Source organism: Tamandua tetradactyla, chromosome 3 (assembly GCF_023851605.1).
Source record: "Tamandua tetradactyla isolate mTamTet1 chromosome 3, mTamTet1.pri, whole genome shotgun sequence".
NCBI lineage: Eukaryota > Metazoa > Chordata > Mammalia > Pilosa > Myrmecophagidae > Tamandua > Tamandua tetradactyla.
In genome coordinates, this window is record NC_135329.1 from 93652340 (window position 1) to 93677390 (window position 25051).

The 25051-nt window shown below is 44.7% G+C and overlaps 1 protein-coding gene across 1 annotated transcript in view; it reads right to left on the reverse strand.

The window, feature by feature from the left end:
- The window catches only part of LOC143675714 (uncharacterized), a 42475-nt gene extending 17655 nt beyond the window's left edge, over positions 1–24820 (reverse strand). The window contains exons 1-5 of the mRNA XM_077151761.1: positions 24811–24820; positions 24184–24466; positions 23461–23803; positions 13204–13362; positions 4550–4703 (exon numbers count right to left, since the gene is read on the reverse strand). Coding sequence (XP_077007876.1) covers positions 13270–13362; positions 23461–23803; positions 24184–24466; positions 24811–24820 — 729 coding nt within the window. The 3' untranslated portion in view covers positions 4550–4703; positions 13204–13269. The remainder of the gene's footprint in view (positions 1–4549; positions 4704–13203; positions 13363–23460; positions 23804–24183; positions 24467–24810) is intronic.
- Positions 24821–25051: the final 231 nt, after the last annotated feature.

Genomic DNA, 25051 nt, shown 5'->3' on the forward strand with positions numbered 1-25051 from the left:
CAGGCCCAAAATAAGAATGGTGACAATGAAGGGCATCTGGAATAAGCTTGCAGGCCCTCCTTGAATCTTGGTCCCAGTGTTTACCATCTAGATGAGTGAGGCAAGGCTCTCCCTGTCTCTGACTCCTGGTTTTCTCAACAGGCCAAAGCAATTAAAAACCTCTAGGATTCATGACAGCACACAACGTGCTGGACAACCTACTGAACCCGCATCCAGGTGGCAAAGTGCGCAGAGGGGGTTCAGGGAAGGGTTTCTGGAAGAAATGACCCTGGAGCTCCCTGAGTCTTGGAAAAGGAAAAGGAGAGCACCCGGCAGAGACTGGCAGGTTTTGAGGGCCACCTGGTAGGGGGAGGGGAGGTAGGAAATGGCCGGCAAGTCGGGGAGCCTCGCAGGTGGGGGGTGCAGACTCTGCCCTTGAGGTCACTGCAGGGCTTCAAGCAAGGGGGTGATGGGGTCAGACTTGCATTTTACATGGACAGCACAGGTGACTGTGGGAAGGGTGAATTTCGGGAGGTCAGGATGAGAGACCAGGAAGCAGCAATGGTCCAGAGAAGAAATGAAGGGGAGGGAACTAAGGTCATCAGGGGAGAAAGAGTGCCCTGAAGAACTCTGAGGTAAAACTAGCCAAGACTTACAACTGATGAGAGAAGTCACAAAGATGTGAAGGGATGCACTCAGGGATGTCAGATAACAACCGTGGTCCTCTGGAACTCTGACTCTGAGGGCCTGAGAAGCTGAGAGCAGAGAGGTGAGATGGCCTGTGTCAGCTGGTGGCAAAAGGGAGCAGAGAAAACAGATTTCTCTAGGATAGGGGCTGGAAAACTACAGTCCATAGGCTGACGCCAGCCCATGGCCTCCCTCTGTAAATAAAGTTTCACAGGGACCCTGCACACTTATTGGTTTACATGTAGCCTACAATGTGCTATGAGAGCAAAGCTGAACAGTTGCAGCAGAGAATGTATGGGAAGCAAAGCCATATGTATGTGCCATCTGACTCTTCACAGAAAATACAGCTGGACAGATCCCCTGGCCTATCTAAGGCTAGAGCTGGATCTGGCATCCTACTTCACGCAGAGCCAGAGAGGAGAATCAGATGACTCTCTCTGAGAAAGTGGCCCTGGATCGCTTCTCATGTGACTTATGTAGAAAGAAGAGGCAGAAAAAGTCCTCAATCCCCAGCAACCTGCTTCCTTGATGGGACTGGGTGGAGGTCATGGTGGGGGCTCTGGGGTGCCAGCACCAAGCACTCCCCCACAGCTGCACAGGCTCCAGGTGAGGCTGGGGCTCACCTTAATGGAAAGATGCCATCCTGGCTGGAGAGCACTCGTAAAGACAGAGAGGAACACAGGGGTGGGAAGGCGGGGTGGGGGTGTGTGAGAGGGTGATAGGACAGCACACAGCAAGGAAGGCTGTCATGTGAGCACACCTATCACAGATAATGACTCTGGGCAAAGAATTTATATTATTTGAAGAAAAGAAGAGAAAGCAAGGGGCAGGAGCAAGCTGCACATGGAGCTGTAAAAACAAGGCTGGTGGGATTGAGGGGGAGGTTCCCGGGAGGTGCAGCGCAGACGGAGGATGCTCCTTATGAGCACTTGAGAGAGGAAGTGGCAACAGCTCCCCCGTGGTCAGAGAAAAGAATTAAAAGGGGTACAGAGTGGTACCAGGAGAGGCCAATGGAGCAACTGACCACGGCCAGGGAAGGGCACTCTGAGCCAGAAGTCAGAACCGTACGTGGCAACAACTTAGCCACATGAATGAAAAGCCACAGCCTGTGGAACACAGTTTGGAGGTTCCTCAAAAAGCTAAAATAGAATTACTATATGAGCTGGAAATCCCATTCCTGGGTATATACTTAAAAAATTGAAAGTAGGACTCAGACAGATACTTGCATGGCAGTGTTCATCAGAGCATTAATCACGAACACCAAAAGGCGGCAACAACCCAAGTGTCGTCGACAGATGAAGAGATAAACAAAATGTGGTTTAGTCATACAACAGACTATTATGCAGCCAGGAAAAGGAGAGAAGTTCTGATCCATGCAACAAGTATGGATGAACCTTGAAGACATCATGCTGAGTGAAAGACACTTGACACAAAAGGCCACACACTGTGTGCTTCTACTTGTACAAAATATCTGGAATAGACAAATTCATAGAGACAGAAGTAGGTTAGAGATTACCAGTGGCTGGGGAAAGGAGGACTGGGGAGCTACTGCTCCATGGGGACAGATTTCTATTTAGTTATTAAATTTTATTTTTAAAAAGTACGAAAAAAAAACAAGAAAACTTAAAAAATTCTTTGCATTCCAGGCTTATAAGAGTCAAATCACAAAAATGAAACAAAATAAGTAAACTCCGAATTAAAAAATAAAGAAAAACAAGACAAAACATCGTGTAAATCTTGGATTTTACATGCAATGCCAAGCGCCCGGGGAAACCAGCCCTCTACCTGCAGAGGAGCTGCCGAGGCCCCACCCTCACCATACCCCAGGCCTCCACGGGTGGGGGGCCTCCTCACTCAGCTGCGGGGCCCTGGCTCACAGGAGGCAACACAACTCAGAAAAGCGGCGAGGACACCGCTGGTAGTCGGCAGTGTCCTGGCAAAGGAGCTCTGGAGCGAGTGCACTGGCACAACGGATGGACAAGAACCTGCCTGGGCTTGGAATATTTCGTTGGTAACAGACACCATCAGGAGATAGAAACAGGGTAAGATATTGGGTAATTGGAGCTGAAGGGATACAGACTGTGCAACAGGACTGAATATAAAATCTCAGAAATGGACAGCACAATATTACCTAACTGTAATACAATTATGTTAAAACACTGAATGAAGCTGCATGTGAGAATGATAGAGGGAGGAAGGCTGGGGCATAAATGAAATCACAAAGAAAGATAGATGATAAAGATTGAGATGGTGTAATCTAGGAATGCCTAGAGTGTATAATGATAGCAACTAAATGTACAAATTTAAAAAACGCTTTTGCATAAGGAAGAACAAAAGAATGTCATTACTGCAGTGTGCTGAAAATAGATTGTAATTCATATTTTAAAATTTTAACTTATGTGTGAGACTAAAGCAAAAAATGTTTATTTGGTACAAATTTGTACTTGACTAGTGCATCTCCTAATATAACTTATGTAGATAGTTGGTTGAACACCTTAAGTACATGGAACTTTGTATAAAGACATGAGATTTTGTTGGTTTGTCCAGGTGATGCCCTGATGAATCCCAGAGTGATCTGATAGGTAAGTGGAAAAGTATTTGCAAAGTCCCCTTCAGGGAATGGTGAGAATGGGGGAAAACTCAACTTCCCCAACTTGAATTCTTGATATTCTCACAAGCAGTGTGGACAACCAAAGCTATAGGCTGAGCCTCTAGTCTTGGGGTTTGTTCCTATGAAACTTAACCCCACAGGGGATAGGTCAAGCCTACTTAAAATTAGGCCTAAGAGTCACCCCCAAGAGAACCTCTTTTGTTGCTCAAATGTGGCCTCTCTCTCCAGCCAACACAGCAAGCAAGCTCACCACCCTCCCCCTGTCTATGTGGGACATGACTCCCAGGGGTGTGGATCTTCCTGCAACGTGGGACAGAAATCCCAGAGTGAGCTGAGATTCAGCATCAAGGGATTGAGAAAAACTCTAGAATGAGCTGAGACCCAGCATCAAGGGATTGAGAAAACCTTCTTGACCAAAAGGGGGAAGAGTGAAATGAGACAAAGTGTCAATGGCTGAGAGATTCCAAACAGAGTCGAGAGGTTATCCTGGAGGTTATTCTTATGCATTAACCAAGACGTAACGGAGAGGCTGGAGGGGACTGCCTGAAAATGTAGAGCTGTGTTCCAGTAGCCATGTTTCTTGATGATGATTGTATAATGATATAGCTTTCACAATGTGACTGTGTGATTGTAAAAACCTTGTGTCTGATGCTCCTTTTATCTACCTTGTCAACAGATGAGTAGAACATATGGAAGAAAAATAAATAATAGGGGGAACAAAGGTTAAAATAAATTTAGTTTGATCAATGAAAGCGAGGGATAAGGGGTATGATAGGTATAATCTTTTTTTTTCTTTTCTTCCCTGTATTCGTTTTATTTCTTTTTCTATTGTCTTTTTATTTCTTTTTCTGAATCACTGCAAATGTTCTAAGAAATGATAAATATGCAACTAAGTGATGATATTGTGAATCACTGATTATGTATGTTGATGTTTTATTTTGTTTCTTAATTTTTTAATTAATAAATAAATTTTTTAAAAATAATAAATTCAGTTTGAAATGCTAGTGATAAATGAAGGTAAGGGGTATGGTATGTAAATTTTTTTTCCTGTTTTTGTTTTATTTTTCTGTTGTCTTTTTATTTCTTTCTCTGAATTGATGCAAATGTTCTGGGAAATGAGCATGTTGATGATATGCAACTATGTGATGATATTGTGAATTGCTGAGTGTATGTGTTCGGAATGTTTGTGTTTCTTTCTTGTAATTTTTTTTTAATTAATAAAAAAATAAAAAATTTAAAAAAAAGAACGTGCCTGGGCCCTACCCCACTCACCGCTGTCAAAGTCGATGAACTTGGTGATCTTGTGCCACGTGCAGTAGTAGAAATGCCGGACCTGCTCTTTGTTCTTGACCATGCTCGCAGGCTTGCCTTTCTTCTTGTACTTCAGGGCAATGTTGTTCTGGATCGCTTCAAAGTCCTTCCCGTGCTAGAAGGTAAAGATGGCATTAGAAGCTCAGGGGCTGACACAGTATGGCTTCCTGGGGACGTGGAAGCTCTCCACGAAAGGGAGAGCAAGGCGCCCTTCATGACCCTGCAGGAGCCTCTGCTCCACCTCCCAAGATCTTAGGTTTTCCTTAGGTTTTTAACAGGATTAACAAAAAAGCAACAACAGAAACTCAGGAGCAGAGCTGGAAAGGCAAACAGACAAGGATCTCAGAGCAGAGAAACGTAGCACTTAACACTTGGACAAACTACTTGATTTCTAGAGTTCTCTCAAGACCATGAAATGAGACTCCTCTTGAAGAGAATTACTGGAAGACAGGAGAACGTGTCAGTGTCCAGGGTGCACCCACGTGGCATCTTAAAAGAAAAGAAGAAACATACTCTGGTTTGATAAGCAAAACGTATTCTACATTCTAAGAGGGCAATGTGAACATTCAGAAAGAGAATCACACAGAACATGCCACCCCTACTTCAAGGACTCAGTGCAAAAGTACCTTAGTTTTTTCAGAACAAAATTTGTGTTCCAGAGAACATATTCACCCTCAGCACTGCTTCAGGCACTGCTACGAAGAGAACCAACTGCTGGATAATCTTATCAAAGCCAAGCCAATAAGAATAACCAGAAGGACCTGGAGGCATATTAGTGTCCAGGTCTCAGTTTCTAGATGTCATTTTCCAAAAGGAACCAGGGCTCCTTGGAGACGTGGCTGATTACAGGGCTGGAGCAGGGAAGAAAAGTAAATCTGGAACATTTTATGGTACCAGAAAGTATGGAAGTACTTAAAGAATGGAAGGAACTTTCTAAAAGGACATATGAGCCCTCCAGAAGAGGGTCTCAATCACCAAATCTGGGACAACCTGGGCAACAAAAACACAGTATGAATGGGTTATGAACCACACAAATATCCACAAGGCCATGCTGATATAAATAAATGACGAGGAGCAGGGCAAGCTTTTCCTTACACAGAATTTCCAATTAAGCAATGCAAAAAAAAATAATGGAAGCAGGAGGTCATCATTAGGCAAACACCAGGACGGTAACTGGTGAATTAGAAATGGCTGCTACAAGTAGTAGGAGAAAAAATGAGCAGAAACAGGATATTTGTACAGTCTCAAGAAAAAGAAATAACTCGACAGTGGCGACACCCAGCAGACACCACCTGAATCACATGGTTCAGGTTAAAGCCCCTGGGAATGAGATGTCACCCCTGTGCCACCTACCCAATGGATGAAGCAGGGGGCATCCTGCACCACTTCTGGGGTGCTCTTGGCAAACACACGCAATCCAAGTCTACTCCCAAGGACGCTGAAATTAGCCTGACTCTCTACAAAGCACTAGTCAGGATTCTTCAAAAATGTCAAGATCATGAAAGAAAAGGGGACTAAAAGACCGGTGAGCTGTTCCAGACGGGAGAAAACTAAGGAGACAGAACGACCAGATGTGACTGGGTCCTGGGTGTACACTGAGCTGGGTAAGGACATTATGGGAATGAGGCCCACAGACCAGCAGCACTGCCTCCCTGCCATACACCAGCTTTGGGTCATACTGAGGCTATGGCCGCGTTTGGGGAAGTGAGGTACAGGGTAGATGGTAGCCCTCGGGTTGTTTTTCTAAGCTGAAGTGTACAATTATTTCAAAATGAAAAGTTAAAAAAGAACGACAAAAAAAACCTGGCTCGTTTTTTTTTTTTTTTTTTTTAAAAAAGGTAATGGCAGGCAAAGCTGAAGTAAGGGAAAACCATACAGAAGTGAAGATACACATTTCCAAGACTAATAATGGAAAACCTGTGGTATTTATATGGTGGTTACAGAGATGGAAAGCAGCAGCACGGTGCCCAGCTGGACTGGTAGTTGGACTGGAAGGAGATTAGAAGGGACAGGCAGGGACAGAAGAAGGAGCCTTCAACAATTATTGACTCAGTGAAGAATGGGAATAGGCTGCTGGCAGTTCAGTCATGGGTTTAGGGCAGGAATCAAGAATTATAAGACAAAACGTCACAGATATCAGAAGGGAAAATGAAGAAGCATGCCAGCTGAAAAAGCAGGAGGGAGAACGAGAGGGCTAGTCCAACAAGACTAAACCACCTGAAGAAAGACAAAGGGCAGGTCGGTAAGCAGGAATTCCTCCCCTACTACTTTAAAATGACAACCACGTCCACCACATGGTCTTTCGCATCTGTGTAGCCAGGGCCCCTGGCAGAGCCCAGTTTTCTCCAAGAAGAAAGGTCCACTGATGTCCTGAGATATCTCAGGAACTCCGAGACATCTATACCAGCCAACCAGCCAACCGTTTAAGGGCGGCACAACTTGGGGATGTCTTCTGCACAAAAACAGCTCTATGCTTTATTTTGAAACCCTCAAAGGGAAGACAAAGAACATGCTAGCATTTGCTCAAATGTGACGGGAGCCCCGTGGGCACTCTTGGTTCTGCCCTCAGACAACGATGTCAAACAGCACCAAAGCGTCTGTCTGTTGTCCAGCCAACACAGGCAGAAGGTGGAGTCTAGAATGCTCTAGAGTTGGTGCTGAACGCCAGCTCTCTGCCTACATTTACAAAGGTCTCCTTTCCTAATCTCTCCATAAATGCTTCACGGTTTAAGTTCTGAAGGCACGTTCTTTTACAAACCTTGTTTCCAGTCTTGGCAAGACTTTTCCATCACCCAACTGATCAGCTCTTAAAAAGATAGGACTCTCTGACTTAGTCGCCTACTGCTGATACTGTCTCCCAAAGCATCATCCCCAAAATGGACTGCACAGAGATGTTCACTGTAGTGTTATTTAAAACAACTGAATCAGGAAGGGACTTAACAGCAATACAAGAATGGTTACAGTGGACATCCTTGTCTTGTTCCTGATCTTAGGGGGAAAGTTTTCAATTTTTCCCCATTGAGGATGATATTAGCTGTGGGTTTTTCACATATTCCCTCTATCATTTTAAGGAAGTTCCCTTGTATTCCTATTTTTTGAAGTGTTTTCAACAGGAAAGGATGTTGAATCTTGTCCTATGCCTTCTCTGCATCAATTGAGATGATCATGTGATTTTTCTGCTTTGATTTGTTGATATGGTGTATTACATTAATTGATTTTCTTATGTTGAACCATCCTTGCATACCTGGGATGAATCCTACTTGGTCATGATGTATAATTCTTTTAATGTGTTGTTGGATACGATTTGCTAGAATTTTATTGAGGATTTTTGCATCTGCATTCATTAGAGAGATTGGTCTGTAGTTTTCTTTTTTTGTAATATCTTTGCCTGGTTTTGGTATGACGGTGATGTTGGCTTCATAGAATGAATTAGGCAGTTTTCCCTCCACTTCGATTTTTTTGAAGAGTTTGAGGAGAATTGGTACTAATTCTTTCTGGAACGTTTGGTAGAATTCACATGTGAAGCCGTCTGGTCCTGGACTTTTCTTTTTAGGAAGCTTTTGAATAACTAATTCAATTTCTTTACTTGTGATTGGTTTGTTGAGGTCATCTATGTCTTCTTGAGTCAAAGTTGGTTGTTCATGTCTTTCCAGGAACCCGTCCATTTCATCTAAATTGTTGTATTTATTAGCATAAAGTTGTTCATAGTATCCTGTTATTACCTCCTTTATTTCTGTGAGGTCAGTAGTTATGTCTCCTCTTCCATTTCTGATCTTATTTATTTGCATCCTCTCTCTTCTTCTTTTTGTCAATCTTGATAGGGGCCCATCAATCTTACTGATTTTCTCATAGAACCAACTTCTGGTCTTATTGATTTTCTCTACTGTTTTCATATTTTCAATTTCATTTATTTCTGCTCTGATCTTTGTTATTTCTTTCCTTTTGCTTGCTTTGGGATTAGTTTGCTGTTCTTTCTCCAGTTCTTCCAACTGAACAGTTAATTCCTGCATTTTTGCCTTTTCTTCTTTTCTGATATAGGCATTTAGGGCAATAAATTTCCCTCTTAGCACTGCCTTTGCTGCATCCCATAAGTTTTGATATGTTGTGTTTTCATTTTCATTTGCCTCGAGGTATTTACTGATCTCTCTTGCAATTTCTTCTTTGACCCACTCGTTGTTTAAGAGTGTGTTGTTTAGCCTCCAGGTATTTGTGAATTTTCTGGCATTCCGCCTATTATTGATTTCCAACTTCATTCCTTTATGATCCGAGAAAGTGTTGTGCATGATTTCAATCTTTTTAAATTTGTTAAGACTTGCTTTGTGACCCAGCATATATGGTCTATCTTTGAGAATGATCCATGAGCACTTGAGAAAAAGGTGTATCCTGCTGTTGTGGGATGTAATGTCCTATAAATGTCTGTTAAGTCTAGCTCCTTTATAGTAATATTCAGATTCTCTATTTCTTTATTGATCCTCTGTCTAGATGTTCTGTCCATTGATGAGAGTGGGGAATTGAAGTCTCCAACTATTATGGTATTTGTGTCTATTTCCCTTTTCAGTGTTTGCAGTGTATTCCTCACGTATTTTGGGGCATTCTGGTTCGGTGCATAAATATTTATGATTGTTATGTCTTCTTGTTTAATTGTTCCTTTTATTAGTATATAGTGTCCTTCTTTGTCTCTTTTAACTGTTTTACATTTGAAGTCTAACTTGTTGGATATTAGTATAGCCACTCCTGCTATTTTCTGGTTGTTATTTGCATGAAATATCTTTTCCCAACCTTTCACTTTCAACCTATGTTTATCTTTGGGTCTAAATGTGTTTCCTGCAGACAGCATATCGAAGGATCCTGTTTTTTAATCCATTCTGCCAATCTATGTCTTTTGATTGGAGAATTCAGTCCATTAACATTTAGAGTTATTACTGTTTGGATAATATTTTCCTCTGCCATTTTGCCTTTTGTATTATATATGTCATATCTGACTTTCCTTCTTTCTACACTCTTCTCCATACCTCTCTCTTCTGTCTTTTCGGTTCTGACTCTAGTGCTCCCTTTAATATTAAACCTAAAGCAAGAGCACTGAAGAAGGAAATAAATAAATGGGAACTCCTCAAAATTAAATACTTTTGTGCATCAAAGAACTTCATCAAGAAAGTAGAAAGACAGCTTTCACAATGGGAGACAATATTTGGAAATGATATATCACATAAAGGTCTAGTATCCAGAATTTATAATGAGATTGTTCATCTCAACAACAAAAAGACAGCCAACCCAATTACAAAATGGGAAAAAGACTTGAACAGACACCTATCAGAAGAGGAAATACAAATGGCCAAAAGGCACATGAAGAGATGCTCAATGTCCCTGGCCATTAGAGAAATGCAAATCAAAACCACAATGAGAAATCATCTCACACCCACCAGAATGGCCATTATCAACAAAACAGAAAATGACAAGTGCTGGAGAGGATGCGGAGAAAGAGGCACACTTATCCACTGTTGGTGGGAATATCAAATGGTGCAACCACCGTGGAAGGCAGTTTGGCGGTTCCTCAAAAAGCTGAATACAGAATTGCCATATGACCCAGCAATACCATTGCTGGGAATATACTCAAAGGACTTAAGGGCAAAGACACAAACGGACATTTGCACACCAATGTTTATAAGCAGCGTTATTTACAATTGCAAAGAGATGGAAACAGCCGAAATCTCCATCAACAGAAGAGTGGCTAAACAAACTGTGGTATATACATACGATGGAATACTATGCAGCTTTAAGACAGGATAAACTTATGAAGCATGTAATAACATGGATGGACCTAGAGAACATTATGCTGAGTGAGTCTAGCCAAAAACTAAAGGACAAATACTGTATGGTCCCACTGATGTGAACAGACATTCGAGAATAAATTTGGAATATGTCCTTGATAACAGAGTCCAGCAGGAGGTAGAAACAGGGTAAGATAATGGCCAATTGGAGTTGAAGGGATACAGACGGTGTAACAGGACTAGATACAAAAACTCAAAAATGGACAGCACAATAATACCTAATTGTAAAGTAATCATGTTAAAACACTGAATGAAGCTGCATCTGAGCTATAGGTTTTTGTTTTGTTTTGTTTTGATTTTACTATTATTACTTTTATTTTTTTCTCTATATTAACATTCTATATCTTTTTCGGTTATGTTGCTAGTTCTTCTAAACCAATGCAAATGTACTAAGAAATGATGATCATGCATCCATGTGATGATGTTAAGAATTAATGATTGCATATGGAGAATGGTATGATCTCTAAATGTTGGGTTAATTTCTTTTTTTCCGTTAATTAAAAATAAAAAAAAAAGAGAAGGGATAATTGGTGCTGAAGGGATACAGACTGTACAACGGGACTGGATATAAAAACTCAGAATTGGACAGCACAATACTACCCAATTGTAATGCAATTATGTTAAAACACTGAATGAAGCTGCATGTGAGGTATAGGTTTTTTGTTTTTGTTTTTGTTTTTTCTTTCTATTATTGTTTTAATTCTTATTCCGTTGTCTTTTTATTTCTTTTTCTAAATCGATGCAAATGTACTAAGAAATGATGACTATGCAACTATGTGATGTTATTAAGAATTACTGATTGTACATGTAGATTCGAATGATTTCTAATTGTTTTGTTAATTCTTTTTTTAATTAATAATAAAAAAAAAACTATGTGATGATATTGTGAGCTATTGATTGTATAATTCAGATGGATTGTATAGTGTGGGAACATATCTCAATAAAATTGCATTAAAAAAGGGAAAAAAAAAAAAAAGAATGGTTACAAGAGCTGGGATCGGCAAACTTTCTGCATGAAGGACCAGAGGGTAAATATTTTAGGCTTTGAGGCCACATGGTCTCTGTCACAACTACTCAACTCTGCCACTATAGCACAAAATTGGCCCTAGATATTATATGAACAAATGAGCATGGCTGGGTTCCCAAAACAGGCTATGAGCATACAGGACGTAGTTTGCCAAAACCTGAAACAGAATATTTGCAAGTGTTAGAAAAAAACACTGAATAATTTGAGACAAATCATCAAGGGATATCAATTGAAATGCTTAAGGTCTCAGAAAACTGTTGAGGCATTGGTTTTCTCTGAGAGCTTGTTCTGGACCAGCAGGAGATGGGTTGACAAGTTTGCTCTACCTATATAACTGTTGACTTCAGGTAATGAACTTACTTCTTAATTCCTCTGCCTCAATTTTTTGTTTTTGGAGTTTCATAAAGATTCAATGAGCAATCAGCCTAGGAATTCCTAATACACGGAAAAGCTGTCTAAATGCATGTATTTATTGGTTCCATGGTCTAGCATGTTCTATCCTGGAGGATGTTCAGCACACACACTTGGAAGAATTCTGAAGGTCTCTAGGAGATCAAGTCCAGGAGGTCACCTAGCCCAGTATCAATTTGCTCTCTAGGAATTTGGTTTCTCTAGGACAGAGTATAACTTACACTTTGACCTTTCCAGAAACAAGCCTTTTTCATGATTACTGACTCCTTCTGGGAAATTTTTCTGTTTTAACAGGTTAGTATCTTGACAAATTTTGCGCCTACCTGAACTATTTTTTTTTCTTTATCCTTTGTAGTTCAAAACTAGTGCATAAAAAGACCTGGACAACCAACAAGGAGGAGACCCTTAGGCTCATGGTGTGGCCCTCACACTTGGATATTTTCTGTTTACTACTAAGCATCTGAGGGAGATTACCACTACCTTTGCCATTAGGGGCCTTACAGTGGGTTCCAGGGCGTTCTTCCTGCCTCAGCCTGATCCAGTGACATGTCATAGTTTTGTCCAGTAAATAGGCCATTTTTCTTTCAAGTTAATAGTTTGTTGGCCTGCCATATGTGCCAGTTTTGCGCGCAACCTTGTGAATCCTCTAACCTGTATAATCCAGCTGCTTATTTGAGCTCTCTTAATGGCTTCACCCATTGACCAAATAAAAATTTTTATCCATGCGGAAAAAACAAACAAACAAAAAAACACTGAGTGAAAGGGATATGAAACACCATGAAAATGCATTTGGCATGAAGTAAAAACAGGACAGTTCACTACAGTTACAGAGATCCTTTAAAAAGCCCAAAGGGGAAGGATGCCTGCTCAAAGAAGCAGGGTGATAGGACTGGGTGGTGGGATTAGGGGAGGGTCTTCCCTCTGACTTTTGTTTTAATTCATGTTGGCCTTAGTGCTTCTTGGGGTTGAGAGCACTTCTCTAACTGATGTGGCAAGTGTCCCCTTGCCCACCCAGGGGCCCTCCCTCTCAAATCAGCCCTTCAGCACTCTTCACTCAAGAATATACTCCAGAAACAGTGGGCAATGATCTTGGGAAACAATAAATGTTGCACCAAAAACACTGCCTAACAGCCACCTTGCTGGTAACAGCTTCTAAAGTCCCAGTGAGGCAGTGAAAGGCCAAGGCTGGAGGCTGAGACTGGGCCCTGGGGGACTTCCCCACCTCTGCCTCAGTCACGGTAGGGTCTCCGTGTCAGAACCTACTGTGCTCATAGCCCCATGATAAAAATGCAGGCAAGAGAAATGGAAGGAGAGAAACAGATCCCTTCATCTCCCCTCAAGTCACTCACCTGATAGAGGCCCTCGAAGAAGGTGTTCTTGTCCTCAGTGCTCCAAGACTCCCACTGCCGCCGGACCTAAGTTCCGGGATGATGAGCGCGAGCTTCCTGCGGGTGCGGCGGAGGTGACGCCAGGCCCATTTCCTGATGCCGATCCACCACTGTCAGCTCCTTCAAGAGAAAGGACCATGCAGTGATCTGTCCCTAACAAGCTGGAGAGGTGGGCAGAATACAGCAAGGAGGAGAAGCTTGGGGAGGCTCCTCAGCTGGTGACAGGACTCTGACGGTCCAGTGAGGCTGGCTGTTAGGGCTGCCGGAACCTGGCCTGGTGAATCTTAAAACAGTTTCACAGTGAGGAGGAGGAGAGAGGGGCAGAACGGTGTCAAATGGCATGATGAGAGTATAGCATATGCTGCACCGTCCACACTGGAGGCACTGACATTTCGTCCCCACCTGAGGCCAGAGCTGCACATCACATTTAACGCTATATCTTTTCCAAATGAGGTTTCAGTTCAGATAATTCTTAGTATCTTTTCAAAAGACAAGCTGAAATTCAAACTCAAGAAAACATTCAATTGTGTCTAAAAGGCACTGCATTTTCTTTAGATATAATTAATATTTCAAAATATGAGTCTTTTGATGTCTCACGATCTTAAACATCCCAAAATTCCTTATTCTTGATGAATTTCTACCAAAAAAACTGAAGTTCTGAGAGTAACCTGATAACCTCACAAATTCTCCTAAAGCATTGATTCCTCATGTCAAGCCACTCCACTTAAAACCATGCTAAATATACAAAAAAAAAAAAAAAGGAAACAGGAGAGGCCCTGGCGACCAGTGACAATCCCGTGAGGCAGAAGAGGCAGAAGGCAATAAATAAGAATTATAGATCACAGATAAAAATTCTTATGACTGAACCCGATCCTCTCCCTCAGCTCAGGTCCTTCCTCCTAGAGAGAACAGGAAATCCCACGTTACCCCAAAAGATAGTATTCTCTTTCCACGCAGATGCAGGGTCACAGAAGGGTAAGAAACCTTCAAACTCTGAAAGAATTTTACAACAAAGACAAAAATAGGATAATAAAAAAGTGCTGTAAAAAGCAAGAGTCCAACGAATATGGGTTATTGTTAAAATGCTTTCCTAATGGAATAGTCAGGGGCTTTTTCCATACAAAACCCACTTCCTGGTGGATCTAGGTGGGGTGTGCCCCAGCAGACAGCAGCCTCGAGACCCAGTTCCCTCTTCCCCAAGGGGAGTCTGCCTCCAGTGAGGGGAGGAAAGACAAGCCTTCTCACAGAAGACCATGACAAATAAAAGAAATGGAAAGTTGAAAGTCTGTTAATTCATGCACACTTGCAAAAACTACATCTGGGGCTACTTGGGGGATGTGGGTGAGAGGCGAACTCACTCTTCTACCTCCCGTTCCTCTGAAACTGCACTGCAAGTCTGTATCACTTCTGCAAAATAAGTAGTACTTGAAAATGGTCAGCCCCATCAGCAGCTACTACAAGTAGGATACACCAGAAAACTTGCTTAGCTAAGTTACTCTTCCTACTTGGAAAGTTGATACCTTTTGACAGCTGGCTAACTTTGAGGCAACGCAACCAGATTCACAGAAATCTCAACTTTATTAGAGGTGTGCTGACTCCGTAATTAATACTCATTAACTCAAGTCAAATGAAATTAAAAACTCAGTCTCTCAGTTATACTTGTCACACTTCGGGTACTCAATGACCACGTGCGGCTGGCGGCTCCCAGCTCCCACAGTGGACAGCAGACACCCCCATCTCTGAAGTATTTCCACTTCCAGCACTCAACACTCAACACACTATCACCAAATGGATGATCTTCCCTTCCCAGCCTACTTTCCAGGTACCCCATTCCCATCCATCATGGACGCCGACAACGGCCCTTGCACACTTTCTGGGCTATAAAGTGGGGTAAGGGAGGACTCAATCCATTATTTGACTCTGTCCATTTCCCACCCAAGTAAACCTAAAACATGACCTAATTAACAAACTTCCTAGTGCTTCTCGAGATGCCTTCCATAGGTGTGGCAACTTCAGAACATGCTTCCAGGAATAATCGTGTTGTTCTACCGCTAGGAGGTCAGGGGTGATTTTGCTCCAATAGGAAGACCAGGCTGGGGACGCCCTCTAACCCTTGAACACGTCACTTTAAATGCAAGATTGCGTTCCTCTGGAGCCCGGAACTCCTCGAATGGAGCCATATAAGCGAGGGCTGCCTGTCCACCTCTGCACCACTAACAAAGGATTTTAGTGTCATTTTCGAGTTCTTGAGAAACACCCAAGCTCCCTCTTTTCAAAAGAATTGCACTGCTAACAAGCCCTACCACTACAGCTCAGGTTTACTTCTACGAGCCCATGCTGGTATTAGATGTAGAGACATTTAAAATTTTCTATAATCCAGATGTCTACCTAAATTTTGTGAGATTTTAATAAAGAAGACACAGTGCTAGGGATCCAAAACAAGGGAGCAAACACTAAAGGAAAACAGAAGCTCAGCCTTCCTGAGAGGGACAGGCCTCAGAGGGAGAGAGCAGGACAAATGGTGAACATGAAAGAAAGTGCAACAGTGAAAGTGGCTCCCGCGAGGTTCACGAAGGAGCAAACCACACCTCAGAGCACAGAGCCACTCCTGCTCATGTGCCAAGCCTCTTTCTGATGTTTCAAAAGTGATACATCCTCAGTAGAGGAAAATAAAGCAACATGAATGTCCACGAGAGGATACAAATCACCTCAAACAACGATTCCTAACACTTAGTACACATCATCCTTACCTTGACTGGTTTTGGGGTCTTTTTTTTTTGTCTTTTGTTCCTGACATTTTATTCAATATACTGTCCTCAAGGATCATTCACCTAGTTGCACGCCTCACAACTTCATTCCTTCTTGCAGCGGCCCAGCAGCCGGCTGTATGTAAAGACCACAGCTCCCCCTTCCATTTCTCAGTCATTGCACCTTTAGGCCACCTCAGTCTACTGTGATCTTGACTGGTTTTTAAAAGTAGAATCACAAAACTTCAGAGTAAAAATAAAACGTGGTTTCTATTATACCCCCAAAACCTATGAGGAAGTAGCTTCATCACTTTGCCTCTGGCTCACCCAACAGCCCAAGTTCAAGCAGAGTCAAACACTGAGGGTGGAATCCAAGAGACCTGGTCTAACGGGATGAGGATCACTCAGAACCTGCTCTTTCCAGAAGATGATGACTGAAGAGGGAATGGCAGGAAGTGAGTAAGAAGGGTGCAGGGAGCAGAAAGGCAAGAACTCGGAAGAGATTTAGGCACTTTCAACCATGACGGGTAAGCACGGGGGTTTTCTCTGGGGGTGGGAGTGGGTGTGAGAAGCACAACAAAAAGTACAGGGTCAGAGTCAAAGCTCCACTCTAGCTCTGAAACCACACAGAGCCTCAGCAACAGCTTCTGTGATGAGAAGTCAGTATCCCAGAAACCTGAAAGGAATTACACACATAGGACAGCGACAGTGAGCTCGCTGATACTCAATGAAAGCTCAGGAGCCCACGGGGCACAAGCAGGGCTCTCTGCACCCCAGCCCCAAGGCTTTCTGTACCCTCACTTGCCCAAGGTCAGCATCTCTGAAACCTAGAGAGCAAATCCTCCAAACAGAGCCCACTCTTCCCTCTCCACCCACAATAAGGGTTGCAATTATCTGGCTGCCCAAATGCCACCGTACTTCTCCCCCATCCCATTTCCATAGCAATTTTCCCAGGCTAGCTCTGCTCTGTTCTCTAAAATCACCCACCACAGCGTGCACTGGAGAGATGTGGCCACGTGGCCTTGAACCCCTTCCATGGCTGCTCTTCCCTCTGCGGATGGACCCCCAGTCAAGCATGAAGTCTCCCCTTCACTGTCAGCCTCCTCTGCACTGGCTTGGAAGCCCACTAATCACACCATGCCCAGTCTACTGCTTACCACCACCTTTGGAAGAGAAATTACCCCATTTCTCACCTGGGGCAGAGGAGGCCCTTGTTCACTGAGGGGTAGTTGCTTGGTATCCAGCTGGGCCTGGGAATAATAATTTTCCTAATAATAATAATGTGCACTTATGTAGTGCTTTCAAAACATATTCAAACTTATCACTTCATCTTGTTCTCATAAAATGGAATTATGATCTCTACTTTAGAAATGGGAAACTGAGGTTCTAAGAGCATAAAAGCCCAAGGTCGTCAGCCAGCAAAACCCAAGGCACAGCCCAATCATCTAGCTGGAAGCCAGGGGTTTTCTTTTCCATCAAGCTGTCTAAACACTCCCAGTGCTGACAGGGTGTGCCAGTCTGATGTGCTGTGGTCCACACAACATCACGGTGGCTGCCTCTAGCGTCACAGCCACCTCTTTACTCATATTACGTGCTGAACTAAAAGAAACACAGCATTTTAGAGTGGGGGAAACTTGACCTGAAATCCACAGCTCTGTTTGTGACGGATGAGGAAACGAAGGAGGTTAAACGACTTGCCCAAAGACACATGTGGCAGGTGTTAGAAATCTTTAAGAGAATTCCTACCTCTCTATAATAGCTGTGTGACTTAATTCAGGTGAGATGTGGAAGATGTAACTGCCACCTGCTATACTACATACAGTTAGCTCGTGTCTGGGAGTTTTCTTTTGAAGCTTAGTGAACTTTCTTCCAAGTGTTAGGAACATTAAAATCTCAAGAATGACAGAAAACCAACCCAATGCTACATCTCCAGTAACTCCTTTGGGGACAAAAGGAATCTGTAATGGCAAGTGAGGCCCCCACATGGAGTCTGCTCCTGGCTAGAAAGACATTTTCAAGTTCAGTCAATAAAAGTGCATCTCCAGGCATGGCTGATTTCCAACCACCAGCATGGGAAAGTTGAGTTGAGGCCGGCTGGTCTTGGTACAGAATGACAGGGTCCTTCAGAGCAGGCTGCGGAGGGCACAAACTGCCAAGTCCCCACACGTGTGCCTCAGTTCACAACGCACCACAAGTCAAGAGGCAAAACGTCCATGGTCTCCCTAGGAAGCTCTGGGCTCATAGCACACGGCATTTATGGCACATGCCGGCACGACGAGGTGTACTTTCAGAGCCATCATGGTCACACAGAGGGGAAGACTGAGTGACTTCAAGAAGTCCATTCCAACCAAACCGTCACCTCAAAACACTACTCCCAAAGCCTTCTAACCAGTCCATCCCACCACCATGCACACACACAACTGCCAATTCAATTCCCTAAAGCCACTCCCTTCCACATGGCAGATATTCTATAATAAATGTGGACGTCTCCTGATCACTCGCCACTCAATCTCCAGCGTTTTCAGACTCAGTGCCCATGACAGCCCCTCATCCTCCCTTCAGGATGTCCAGCCTTGGTGGTGTCTTCTTCAGTCACATCCCTGCGACACCTCCTGGTCCATCTGTGCTTCCTGACAACCCCCAATGCCGTCCTCTCGGCGAGCATAGCCTCTCTGCCTCATGTCCAGCCCTCAGCACCCAAAGGCCCTGCATCCTCCCGCACACTCACACAAGGATGGGCCTCCAGCCCCGAAGAGCTCTCCTCCACAAATACGTGAGAAAAATACAACCGAAATCCCACTGTCTCTATAAAAAATTACGCCCTCTTTATCAAATAATGTGAAGAATTTCAATTGTTTTATATAGAAAATTCTTGCTATCCCAACTAAACCACAAGCTCCTCGAGGGCAAGGGAGTAGGTCTTTTCTTTGGCATTTTTCACCTTGTTCTTCAGGGCTAAGAACACCGCAGTTACTGCGATAAAGTGCTTCTCTACACCCCTGTCCATGTGGGTGCTGATTCATACCTCTGTAGCTCTGCTTTCTCAAGTCATTCCTGTTTTATCTTTCCATCTTCCTATAACCCCAAATAAGACACAACACACTACACAAAATTAAAATCCTAAATCCCTATTCTTTGTTGACAAAAGACAATTCCACAAAGACAACCAGAGACCACAGAAACTACATTAGTATTGAAAGTAAAAGTAAATAACATATTTGAGAATTAGCTCAGCCCTCAAGTCACTATTCAGATATTAGTCAGTGCTCATTTGCATGTGTGTATACTGATCTGTATCTCTGATGAGATGAAAATGCAATTTGTAAAACACTGAACCTGAAATTCAAATAGACCCTTTTGTTTGCAGATACTTTCCTCTATCCTGCACAACTCCCACCCTGACTGGTCTGGAAGTAACCTGGGCCACAGTGCCCTGACCTGCTAAGGACCAGGGGGTCTGGGTCACATAAGGGGACCGCATGTCTGTGTTGATGTATTGGTTTCCACAATCACTGACAGTCTGTAGGAATGCTACCTCCCAGCCACATTTTCCCCAGGAGGTCTGAGGATTTGTAGCTTAACACTACACTGTTGTCCAGGTCTGGCTGCAGGAGGCCACTTGCATCCCTCCATGCTTCTTACTTGAACTCACAGGATCCAACTGAACAAGAAGTCCACATAGCCAGGTGCCGTGGGCTTGAGATGATCTGCTGTGTCTCCCTCACACCAGCAAAGTAGGGAGCCCAGAGCCTGGCTGTCAATGAGGGAATGAGCGCAATCCAAGCCCGGAAGGGGGATTAGCACTTCACAGTGCTGTGGATGGAGGGCACGGCACTCTGTCCCACCCCACTTTCCGCTCCAGGGCCCACCAGACAGAGAAACATTCTGCCTTCAGGTAATCTGCCTTCCGGATCATGCTCTCTTGAGAACACACGTGCTGCTCTTTCCCTCTTCCCCTCGCGATTCCTTCTTGCCCTTTATTTGCACAATAGGATTCCTTCATCCCCGAATATTAAAGTAAGTGCAGCTCCAAACAACTCACTTAAAAAGTAAGCATCCGAGAGCTCAGGCATGTCAGGCGACTTTACCTCTAGCAAAGCAGCCACAGGGAGGCATCCTGGTTCTTGGCTCAACCCTCTTTCCACTATGGTACCAGTTTCCCAAAGGCTGACTGCATCACGCTGAGATACTTTATAAAACATCTTTTAGATACACCTAGAAGCTACAAGCAGCTCACAAGATAATGCAAAACATAAATAAGAGTAAGCTCTGTACAGCAATGTACCCACTGCTAAGCATAAGCACCAGCAAACCCAGATACAAGGCCCAGATATGAGGGAATTTGGTTGTATCACCCTACTTTGGAAATGGGCACCCGTAACTAGCTTCCCTGTCCTTGAGCAGCAATGGAAATGGAGGGTCTGACTCTGACTCTCACTCCCAACTCAGTGGCTCACGTATGGGATGAGCTGGGGGGTGTGCCTAGGACCCTTAACCTTGAAGCTAAGCGTGCAGGCCATGAAGAAGTGCTGGAGCCCCCTGATCACAGTGTGGCCAGGCTTTGCTGCATCGTGTTATCTACAGTGGAGAGGACAACACTCACCTCGTCCCTTATATGGATAAAGAAATCGAGGTTCCGAGGGGCAGAGTTGCTAGTCCAGCATCCCTGAGGTCATGATCTGCCCAATCAGAGAACATGGGAGTTCTGTCTTCAGGCTCTGCAATCTTGGATTTGAATCTCAAATGTGTCCTTGGGTCACTTCGGTCAGTGCAGTGGGACTGGGTGTTTCAGAACCGAGCAGCGCCACTGATTTCTAGTCTGCAGAAATACCTTCTGTTTAGGTTGAACCCACTGTTTAAACAACAAACTTTGGTCTCTATATTCATTTGCCAACCAAGTCACAGAGAACACAAGATTCCTGCCACATGGGGCTTCCCTCCTCTGATTCAAAAGAATTAACTTGGAATATTACTAGAAAAAAAATTTGTTTTCATGTGAGTCAATAAAAGTCTATTCATATGGAGAAAGAAAACAGCCCAGTGGTACAGAGAAAAGCAAAGCAGAAAACACTTCTTTCCTTCAAATTCACTGCAAGTTTCTCATGAACACTAAGACTGAAATTAGTGTAAGTGTTAAGTAATCAACCGGAAGGAGCCATCAATGGCTATGCTGTGGCTATTCCTTAAGCATAAATGGAAACGATATTTTTTTCAAGTGAAAAATTTTAAAATGTGACTGGAATTCATTTCCTTATCAACATGAGTTCGCTACCCCAGGTGGAAATTCCTAGAGACTATAAAGGAAATGTCTCTCTAAGAACTATTTCCAGGGGTCAGCTAGATAATGTGTGTGTGACATGATGCCACAACTCGGCCTCCTCTCCTGCTGGCTCCTGCTGGCAATGATGGAGCAGAGGTCCCCCTGAAGCTCCAGGAGGAGGAATGTCTTGGGTGCAGTGAAGTGTCCAATGGTTCCAGGTAGCCCAGGGCACAGTGCAGCCCAGGGATGGCTAGATGCTAGCCAAGAAATTCTATAAAGTAAAGGAGACATGTTTCCTTCCTTTCTAAAAACCACTATTACCTGTTAGCTGAATTACTTACTTAGAAAAACAACACAAAATAACAACTTGCTGGCTAAAGTCAGAAATACTGAAGTTGCAACGAACATAGATTTTAACAAATTTGCATACAACTAATATTAAACTGTCACGTGAGGCCACCTGTTGCTTTGACAAGAGCCATTTGGAAGCTCGATATTGAGTGGAGTTTATTCCAGCGGATCATCCACATCTCAGCAAGATACACTCAACTGTGCAAACAAAAGCTGAGTTCCCCTCCTCAGTTTACTGCCATACACCTAACTGAACATGGATGTTTCTATATCATTTCATCCCCAGATTACAATTTACAGGTGACAGAGGGCCTTCACATCACCATCCTATTTCGTTTTAGTGCCCACACTACAAGAGAGTAGGACAGTCATTGTTGTTCTCCTTTCAAATTCAAGGACACCCATCTGATGAAAAAGCAGATTTGCAAGGTCATATGAGCAGACCAAGGTCAGGGGGCCAGGGTGAAAGGGCAACACCTGGAATCCCGACTAGATTCCAGGTCCAGGGCTTCAGAAGCCACAACAAACCCACGAACCAGTCAAGGTTCTAATGTATGACAACTTAAGACATATTTCCAACCATAAATGAATGATTCCCTATTAAGCAAGTAAAGCCTATAAAATAGGTTCATGTTTTCCTAATCGATCAGCTACTTTGCACCAAAACAAATACATATAAAACAAGATCCAATTTCTGAACCATACTCTTAAAATTACCTTATACTTACATCTTGTTCCATTTCAAAAAATCCTTGCCAAAAAATTAAGACTGCTCTCATTCCAAAAGCTAGTCCCTCTTTGGTGGAGAATGAGAAGAAGCAAGTTTAATGGGAAACATTTGGCACAGATCTCCAAAATGCCTTCTCCATTAGTGCTTGAAATATTTACTTTTAAAAACTATTGGAACCATCTAATAAATTTACACTTACTTTTTCCAAAGACCTAATTGAATGATTTTTTTTCATATGACACTCACTGGAAATTGATGTTTTATTTGCTATTTATTAAAGTGCTCCAAACTTGGCCCAAAACGAAAAGAACTTAAGAGTAATTCAACCGTATAATTAGGAAAAGAAATAGTGTCGAAATATAAATCGATAAAAGCAGATGAGGATGCAGTAAAGGCACGTCAGGAAAAAGAATGGCACTTGATTTTCGGATGTCTTTGGTGGGGAGCCCAGGAGAGCAGTGACAACCTCAACCACCTCTGAATCCAAGGACAAATACAACCGACTGTTGCTCAGACCACAGATTTTTTCACAAACTACAGCCCTAGAAAGGACCCTTTTGTGGACCGAAAGGAAACCCTGGTTGAAAGTCGATGGGCTTGTCTCCATGCCCAGAGTCCTTTCAGGCTGAGCTACTCCAAGCAGAAAGTGGTGGCCCAAAGCTACAAGCACATTCATATTCAGCTTCTTCTCGACTCCCCCCAAAATCCATTCCTTTGTTGCATTTCCACCATCCAATGTCTGGGAAAGAGATGGAGCAGATATTTTCTCTTTCTATTCCCAAACTATTGTCTCCTATTTGAAACAGCCTGCCTCATAAAATTATCCGAACCCTTTGGGAAAACAACGTTAAGGAATCTATTTTGCTTACCCAAAGAAAGGGTACTTAGTGTCCCTTTAAACATTTTACATCTGGCTGGCTAGCCTCTTTGGAGGAGAAGGGGGCACAGGCCCCTCTCCAAAGTGAGCGTTTTCCAAGTGCAAAAGGAGAAGGGCTCTCACCACAGAGGGGTGCATGTACAGGGAGGCCTAGGGGTTGGAGAAGGGGGCAGTTGCCTCTTGGGACCATGCAGGGGACAGTGGCACATCCTGAATGGGTTGGGGTCTCCCGCCTGGATGGACCCCACTGTACCTTTTCCCCGGGCCCGGAGCTGCTGGTGCCACTGCTGCCCACTGCACAGGACGAATCCTTCCTGAGCCTTTTGCTCTGAGGCCGCAAACTGGACCTGAGGAAATGATGCTGATCCGGGGAAGAGACCTGAAGGGGGCAAGGTCCCTGCGGCAGGCCAGAGGGGGCAGGGGTGCTGTCGCTGCCGGGACTGGTGATCTCCTCCTTCTTTGTGCTGCTAGTCTCCTCGGCCGCTTCTCCTCCTCCAGCCCCTTCTCTTTCCAGGGACTCCTCATCGGCCGCTCTCTTGCCCAGCTTTTTGAGCCCTTCCTCCCCGCTGCTGCCGGCTCCCAACTTCACTGTCATCCTGGGGCACAGGGGGAGAGGGGAAGAGAGAGGGAGACCCCGTGAGCCCCGCGGAGGGGAGAATCCCTGGCAGGCAGAAGGGAGAAGTTTAGCTGCAGAAATTCCCTCTCAACATGGCCGCCGTTGTTTGTTACAAATCCCCTCCCAGCGGCTCTGCCCGGCCCGGGCCCACACCCGGCCCGGCGGCCCGGCGGCCCGCGCCACCCGCGCCCCTGGCCGCCCGCGGCCCTGGAACTCTACGGGGGCCCAGAGCGGGTCAGCCCGGGAAACGGCCCGCGTGGGCCGCGGGCGCCGGCCGGGCGCGGGGGACGCGGGCTCGGGCCATCTGGGGAGCTGCGGGGGTCCCGGGGCCGGCGGGGGTCTGCGTGGCCGGGCACCTACCCGGCCCGGTCGCGGCTCATGGCCGCGGCGCACAGGCGGCCCGCGTCGGCCTCCTGGCTCTCCTGCGCTGCCTCGGGCCGGGCGGACGCCGCTCCCGCTCCGCTCCCCTCGTCCCCACCCCCTCCCCACCCCGCGAAACGGGCGCGAGCCTCCCGGGGCCCGCGCACCTGCCCCGCACGCGGGCGCCCAGAGTCGGCCCCAGGGCGGCGTGGAGGGGCGCGGGCTGCCGCCTGGCACAGGGCGCTCCACGCTGGTTGCTGCGGCGGGCCCCTGCCTTCCTCCTCTCGGAACAGGTATCAGGAGCCAAGCGCGGGGTTCCTGGAACCCTGCGTCCCAGGGCATGACATTATTTTGCCGCTGTGGGATTTAGGAATTAAAAACGCTTTGCAACAAAAGAGTCTGTTGATCAAACAGGTTGGGGCCGCCCGTGTATGTGACAGCACGGTTATGTCCCGGCCTAACAGCAAGAGCAAGTGGAGAATTGCGTTACAACTCCCGATAAGGTCAGATAAAATTCCTGCACTTTGTTTCCCCCTGCCCGTGAAATGTCAACAACAACACAGTGCAATGCCTCTGAGGACTTGTGCAGCACAGAAAGCAGTTCTACTCAAAAAGAACCCAAGAGACTCGGGTACATGGTAACTTTTAAGCACAGAGATAGTTGGCCAAATGTACAGGCTAGGAAGCATGAGAGCTGGATGTTGGATTCCTCAGCAGTTGCTGACACCATGCCCAAACTGCTTGATACTACGGCCAGCGCGAGTGGCAGGGACCACGCATCTCCACTCAAAGGAAGAGTGCCAGGCCACCAACAGGACAGTGAAGCCCAGTAACACACTCAAGACCTCTCGCCCAGAGGTCTGGAAAT